The sequence below is a fragment of the Propithecus coquereli genome, unplaced genomic scaffold (genome assembly GCF_000956105.1).
Source record: "Propithecus coquereli isolate 6110/MARCELLA unplaced genomic scaffold, Pcoq_1.0 Scaffold79, whole genome shotgun sequence".
NCBI classification, from domain to species: domain Eukaryota; kingdom Metazoa; phylum Chordata; class Mammalia; order Primates; family Indriidae; genus Propithecus; species Propithecus coquereli.
This window is the reverse complement of record NW_012154062.1, coordinates 6740112-6747897: the sequence shown is the minus strand read 5'-3', so window position 1 is coordinate 6747897 and position 7786 is coordinate 6740112. Positions and strand designations below refer to the sequence as shown.

Sequence of the window (7786 nt, the reverse complement as noted above, 5' to 3'; positions counted from 1 at the left end):
TGAAAGACTAGAGAACAGATAGTAAAACGTCATTAGTACCATGGGGTAGCTATTTAACGTCAAGCAACTTTATATCAGCCAGAGAGTCTTAGTAAGAGCAGATGTCCTAGTTCTCTTTATCTCAAGGATGACAGAGGTGAAGACTAACCACAATGGGGGAAATGTTAAGGCAAAAAGGTGAATTTTCTAAGGGATGAAACATGGGGTTTGGATAACCAAATAAATCATAAAAATAAAAATAGACTACTTTAGAGGCCGGGCGCGGTGGCTCACGCCTCTAATCCTAGCACTCTGGGAGGCCGAGGCGGGCGGATTGTTTGAGCTCAGGAGTTCGAGACCAGCCTGAGCAAGAGCGAGACCCCATCTCTACTAAAAATAGAAAGAAATTAATTGGACAACTAAAAATATATAGAAAAAATTAGCCGGGCATGGTGGCGCATGCCTGTAGTCCCAGCTACTCGGGAGGCTGAGGCAGGAGGATTGCTTGAGCGCAGGAGTTTGAGGTTGCTGTGAGCTAGGCTGATGCCACGGCACTCACTCTAGCCAGGGCAAAAAAAAAAAAAAAATAGACTACTTTAGTACTAAAAAGTCCTGAATATGTGGGTTTAAAGTACTGATTTTTGTCCCTAGTGGCTAAGAAACTCAAGGCAGGCAAGCAGGTGTCTGCGTTTCAGTGTCTGTGGTATGAGAATTATATGGCTCCAACTTCCATCTCCTGTAGGGCTAATGAAGCAGATACTAGCCTTTTCACTAAAGAGGTCTTTATTTTTGACTCAACCCAGCCTGGGTCTATTTTGATTGTACATTCTTGTTCTTCAGAATGGAGCCAATTCCAAAACTTCTAGTTGGACTCATCCTGCTGACTTTATGTGTGGAGGGCTGCTCCAGCCAACACTGGTCCTATGGGCTGCGCCCCGGAGGAAAGAGAAATGCTGAAAATGTGATCGAGTCTTTCCACGAGGTAAGTTTCTCTTAGTTTCAAAATAAGACGTAGCTTATTTGATTCGATTTAACTATATTAAACACTCAGCATGAGCCGCAGTGGCATTACTCTGCTCCACCCTAGACACTCCAGGGAGATACAACACTTACCAAGTAGAAGTCCCATTCCTACTTTCAATGCAGATAGAGACTAAAGAAACAAAGAGCAGGACCAATTCCAAGAAAATATAGCAACAAGCACAAGACAGTACATTGTACTCTGAGAGTACGGAATTGCTGAAGGAATTAGAAACGAGATGGAGTCAAGGTCTCCATTGGAAGATGATTCTTTGGGATTTGGAAAGAAAATTCTAGACCTTCTGGTTATGTCTTTTTCTTACTTTATCTTTTAAAAATATCTGTGATAATACATCAATAGTGCAGTTTTATAATTTATAAATAGGTATCCTTATCAAGAATGTATGCCCTAGAATTTCCTTTCACTGACAAGGACTAAATAATTAAGCAAAGAAGTTGGAGAATACGGGAGTTAGCAAATTCAGGACAACAAAATGGTGTAGTGGAAAAGATGGTGGATTTAATTTCATAGACACAAGATTAAGGATTTCATGACAGAGGCCGTCTATGTTAGCTGATTAATCAAAAGAAATAACATAGGGCTGAGAATGGGAAGCTAGCTAGAGAAACTTAAAACCATTTCATTTTCATTGGAAAGAAATCTTTCTTCTGGGAGAAATAATAAAGAGCATTTAGTATGAAATAAGGAAGCCCGACAATCTGAAGTCTCCTCTCCACAGAGCATACGTCAAGCAAATCTCATTTACTGTGACATTATTTAGTAAAATACAGAAAATAAAAACCAACTCTATTCACAACTATAAACTCATCTGTGTGCACCGTCCCCTCCTGAGGCACAAAGACCTTCTGTCTCATCATCTCTAAGGAGAAAATGTTGTCTCCTCTTACTGTCTCTATTATCTCCTGAGCCCCAGCCCTTCTGCAGAAATGCTTGCTGGTAGATCTATGTCCTTACAGACCCCATCCCAGTCCTGCAGCTTTCCCAGCCCCTCACTCGGTCCCATAACCTCCTTGATCTCACGGACACTTTTTGGTGGAAATAAAAAAATACCATTTCATTTCTTTATCTCCGCCTCCAAGAATCACATTCTTTTTCTTCAGATAGCCAAAGAGGTTGATCAACTAGCCGAACCCCAGCACTTTGAATGCACCATCCACCATCCACGTTCGCCCCTCCGGGACCTCAAAGGAGCCCTGGTGAGTTAAAGTGACCATAACATAGAGCTTTAGAGGTGGAAAGGCCCTTGGGGACCGCTTAGGACAGCCACCTCCCTGCCACTGCGGGGCTTACCTTCCTGACTGTGGGGATACCTCCTGTGCCGGGGCCCTCCTGACACTCCTGTTCAGTGGCTGGACAGCACTAGAGCTGGAACCCCCTTCCTTTTTTTTTTTCCCCCTCCAGAAGTTGAACTGAAATCTCTGTAACCTCTATCTGCTAACCCTGGCTCTAGCCTTTGGGATGACCGACAAATTTCTTCCCACAACTATATTTCAGTTCTTCAAGTACAATCATCAAAGCCCCTTGACTACTCTTCTGTAGGCAAATCCACACCCCTCCACCTGGTTCTGCAATTGCACTTGGTATGACATGGTTTTCCAGAACCCTGGAGAATGCAGAAATCAGAAACAGTGTTCTAGGTTGTTCCCCACCCCCCGCTTTGGAATAAAAAAATTCCAAACCAATAAAATTATGATTCGAAGCCACAGCATTGATTTCCAGTTTTCTTATAGGACTATAGCCATATCCAAATTCCCATCAAAAATGGAAATCTACTAATCTAATCAAAGTTTTTGATGAAAGAAAGTATATAAAGAGAATTAAATATAAAAATTGAATCCTGAATTCAGTGTTGGTGTTCTCTGAGTTCCATGGTCTACTCATTTGCAGTAGTCAGAAGGTATTATAGTTAATTATCAGTTACTCCCAGGAACAGGGAAAGCTTGAATAAATCACATATGAAGATAAGTTGTAATTTTAATTTTCTCCTGTGACTTCAGCTTCCATACCCACAGGACAAAGAAAGAAGTGGGCAGACATCTTTATTTCCATTCTTTTTCTAATCTTGCTTACTACATGATAAAAATAACAGCAAGCAGTGAAATTTCCCAAACGTGACATTATGAAGGAATTAAAGCAAAGGTTGGCTTACTAGCAAACTGATTAAAGCCGGGAATGGTGGCTTTGCACCTGTGATCCCAGCTACTTGGGAGGCTGAGGTGGGAGAATCACTTGAGCCCAGGACTTTGAAACCAGCTGCTATGGGTGACATAGCAACTCCCCCATCTCTAAAAACCATTTAAAAATTAGCTGGGCATGGTGGTGCATTCCTGTAGTCCCAGCTACTCAGGAGGCTGAGTTTGGGAGGATCACCCCTGCACTCCAGTCTGGGCGACAGAATGAGACCCCCCCCATCTCTTAAAAAAAAAAAAATTAGCAAACTGATTGATCAGACCTGTTTTCCATCTCCTTCCTCACATCCTAACCTTTAACTATTAATGAATATTTTGTGTTTCTTCAGCAGGTTAAAAAGACAATCTATCATCTCTCTCTAGCACATAAAAGCAAATGGACCTTTTCTTTCTCATTCAATCTTTTAGAAATTAAAATGTCAAAAACGTAATGCAATTGTTACTAAAGCCAACCTTGATATATTTGTTACTCAACTATTTTTCAGGAAAGTCTGATTGAAGAGGAAACTGGACAGAAGAAGAGTTAAATCCATTGGGCCAGAAGGATCAAGCACTTAACTATAATTATGTCTCTGAAATTTGTGACCCATTGGGTATCTGTCACTTGTGTGAATTTCAGAAATTCTGACACCGAGTTGCACGTATTTCATAATAAAGCGCTGTGCTGTGAATGGCGTAAATGTGAAGTCTTTCTCTAACTCAGAATTCTGGGGGGGAGGGATGCTGTGAGCCCACCAAAGGCAGGCGTCCACGTGTGCGTCCAGGTGGCAGAAGGGAGAGGGGACAAGCATCTACTGTGGACTGATGGGCTCCAGGCTCTCCAGCACCCCTGCCCTGCACCCACGAGGAAGACAGCCACATACTGGTGCAGCCCGAAACAACCGATTCAGCTAAGTTTCTATGGGACTGTAACTTCACCTTTGACACTCTCTGCCGTGGCCAAGGCTTCCTCCTCCATTGCCCCCAATCCCTTTAAAAGTCACCTGGAACCCGAAAGAGGCTGGGGAAGAGGAAGCCTTGCAGGGCTCCTAGTCCAGTGCTCCTCTGGTTCCACGTGGTCTGTCCGAGTGCTGCGCGCTGAGGTTTGAGACCAAGGTCTAAAAATGATAGAGTGTTTACCTGTTTGATCTTTTTGGTATTTCATTTGAGAAACGCAATGGAGTGCAAACAGTCCACCGGAGACAGGATTCTGTAGTCCCCACGTCCTCTGGTCAAACAGCATCGCCACCGCTCCTTCCCCATGAAGACCAGCGTCAGGCTTTGTGCTAGACACGCACACACATATTTTCAGTGACCGGCATAACAACCTTGGAATTGTTTTCACTTTAAGATGAAGAACTTGGGCTCGGGGAGTTTAACAGACCCACTCAGTCCTCTCTGGTTCCGTGTTCACTGCTCTGGTGCTGCTCTGTGATGAGCAGTCAGTGGAATCGAACTTTGGAAGGTGGGTTATTTTGTTAATTGGGGCTGAAACAGGACACCGGGCACATAAGGCAACTCAGTTTTATGGGTGACCATTTCTCCGTGAGGTCCCAGACACTATGGCACTAACATTCTCGTTTACCCTCATAACTTCCAAGTGGCTAGGAGATCATTTGAAAAACTCAAATTTCAAATAATGTGTCCAATGTCTCAGCAACAAATTGACATGGCAAAGATCTAGACTCTTTTTTCTCTTTTAATCAGACAAATGAAACCTCCCCCTGCCTGTTCCCCTCTATCTCAGAAAAGGGGGAGATCTGTGCTAAGAAATTTGAAAACAGGGCAGAAACATTCCATGGGGGGAAAAAATTGGCCCTTTTTAATATAAATACTTGCTAGTGCACAACGCTAGCTTTCCCAGATACCTCCATTTGAAGAATCTCTAAAACTGAATCAAAGAACTTCTTCACTTCTTCTTTAGTAAAATTAGGCAGTGATGTGATCCACAACTGGCTCTAGGAAACAAAAGCAAAACCACATCATTTCATTAATCAATACAAACGAGCAGGGTGAGAGGCGTCCACTTGCCAATCACTCACCAACTGTCTTTTTTTTTAAGGAAAACAATATAATCTATAATATTTACATTAGTTGACAACACACCCACCTAATTTATACATCCTGCTTGGAGCATCAGGTTTCCTTTGCCAAAGTTTTTCTTCGGGATAATTTCTTTGCAGCCAGCTGTGGGCCTTCCTGGGTGGGATAAAAAGATGCTCGTGCAGTTGCCTGAGGCTGATTGTCAGAGGCCTTCAGTGACGACTCGTAGCTTGCACGTTATGTGAGCATGTTGGGTATCCTTGACTCTTAAATGGCCCAAATGTCCAAGAGAAAGAAGTGAAAATGGCCCATTTATTAAAATGATAAATGTTTTCCTGCGTCTGAAGAGCAGTCTAACACATCAATATAGCTTCCAAAAAAAAAAAAAATCTTCAGTCTTTCAAAATAAATGGTGGGGAAACACATCGAATGATATATTTAATGAGATGGGTTCTTGAACGTATATGGCTTTAAAAGATCAAGTACCAAAAAAAAAAACGCTTAAAAATTCATCATTTTAGCAGGTTTTAAAAGCTGCAGTATCTCAGAGATGACTGGAAAAAAGCCAAGAATCACTGCATGAGGCAACAGCACTTAGATCTCGACAGTGGAAGATGCTCTTAAGTAGTATTTCTCTGTGGGGACCCTGGATCCTAAAACATTCCCTGGCTCTATAGATTCAGTCTTTGGGGCCCAAACACTGGGGTGTTTTTAACAAGCATCCTGGTGATTCTCATGCATGCAGAGGGGAGCATTATTGCTTCTAAAAAGCAATAGATTGCAAATGTTTTAAAGCATTGGAACAGATTCTTTCGGGATCTAGGGTCCCCATGGAGAAATACTACTTTGGCACGTCTTTCTTGGGGAAAAAAAAAATCTTAAGCCTAAGCCCAGGACTAATGAGTGGAGCTATTAATACTTTAGTTGAAGAGTGGCTGCCCTCCTGCTCCAGCTTGGACCGACGTACCACCAGCAGGGATTTTATGAAACACATCTTAAACACCAATTTTCTGAAGTTGTATTTCTTCTAAGGCAGTGGTTTTGCAACCTTGGCCCAACATTGGGATAACATGGGGGAGAGACTGAAAAGAAATACGGATGCCTGGGTCCCACTCTCCACCCTCAGGAATTCTGATGTCATCGGTCTGGGGTGTGATACCAGCATTCGACCTAGTTTGAGAATCAGTTCCTATCCTTTCCACGTCAGTCCTACCCCTTTTAACCTCTTTGTATCGCTCCTGACCTCTGCCTAATTATCCGTGGCGAATGAGTGAAGAAATGGGACCCAGGTATATTACATGAGTGGCTCTCAGAAACTGCCAGTTCAGATGCCAAAGGGTTGGATGGAAGGGGTGAAAAGAACCAAATGGTTTGCAGTTTTTATTACTTCTGGGTGAGAAGACTCCAGATTAAACCAGCAGCGCCTGCGAGGGAACAAGCAGAGACACTGGGGGTGGCGTATCCCGAAGGAAGAACAGTTACCAAATTTGGGACTGATTTCATCTCATTAATAAAAGAGTAATAACAAACTAAACACACTATAAACTTTAAAATACACTTCCATTTTTAATTTAAAAAATAAATAACAGCAAATCTGAACAAAACTCTTCTACTTCAATGCACGTCGTCCTAACTGCCCATGTTTGAAACCCAACTAGTTATAAAATCATAGCGAAGGAATTGATGACAAAGTTTAGATGAACAACTTACACAAAACGTGACTCATAGATGAGTTCGGACAGCATCTACAGGAGACCAGCTTTGGTTAGATCCTAAGAATCAGACTGAAATCATTCACCTGAAAGGAAAAACCAGCTTTTCCCTTTTGTAAATTATTATAGAATCGATGGTTCAACTTTGGACCCACCCAAAGAGAAACTTACCTTTTCCAATTTAATTTAAAAAAACAAGACATATAGCTGAATGAAAGCTTCTAAGGAAGTGATATTTATCAACTTCCCAAATGATATAGGGAAAAAAAGGCTTAATTATTAAAATGAACTGAAAGTCTAGTTACAGTGCACACAGGCATATAGCTGGTGAAGTCTGAAGACTGTTATGGAAATGACATCGTTTATAAATTGTTGCAGAGAATTATGGTGATTTGTGTCAATATTTCCATGTGTACTGGCGTACTGGCATAGTCATAATTTTAATGTCCACAGATCTTTTTGTCTTCATAGCCAGGGTATGGCAGGATCAAAGCACCCACTTGGGATGAAAAATGGGAAAAGTATATAGTGCATGGAACTAGAAGCCTTTGTACACGAACTTAGTTTCCGTCTGATTCTCCCGCTTTGTGTTCACTTAGAATGAGAGCAGCTAGGGCTGAAGGAATTCTAAAACTCATGTAGTCTTTTTTTTTTTTTTTAAAAGATGAGGAAATGGAGACCCAGGAACTGACTACAAATTGACTTGCTAAAAGGTACCCACTCTTTCTAATCTTGTTTTGTGGTGACGGTGGGGTTTTTCTCCCCCTTCGTTGTGCCTGAGAAGCGAGAGGAAGGCAGGCACAAATCTGAAGGGCCTTCTAAATACCCTTCCATAAAATGGC

At 42.0% G+C, this 7786-nt stretch overlaps 2 protein-coding genes across 2 annotated transcripts in view; one reads left to right on the top strand and one right to left on the bottom strand.

Annotated features, from left to right (window-relative positions):
• The first annotated feature begins 820 nt into the window (after positions 1-820).
• On the top strand, positions 821-3737 carry GNRH1 (gonadotropin-releasing hormone 1 (luteinizing-releasing hormone)). Its single transcript, XM_012662923.1, has 3 exons — positions 821-961; positions 2122-2217; positions 3696-3737. The coding sequence occupies exons 1-3, from the start codon at positions 821-823 to the stop codon at positions 3735-3737; spliced, it is 279 nt and encodes a 92-aa protein (XP_012518377.1).
• A 1290-nt stretch (positions 3738-5027) lies between these two features.
• The window catches only part of DOCK5 (dedicator of cytokinesis 5), a 173760-nt gene continuing 171001 nt past the window's right edge, over positions 5028-7786 (bottom strand). The window contains exon 51 of the mRNA XM_012662922.1: positions 5028-5147. Within this exon, the coding sequence (XP_012518376.1) occupies positions 5028-5147 (120 nt within the window). The remainder of the gene's footprint in view (positions 5148-7786) is intronic.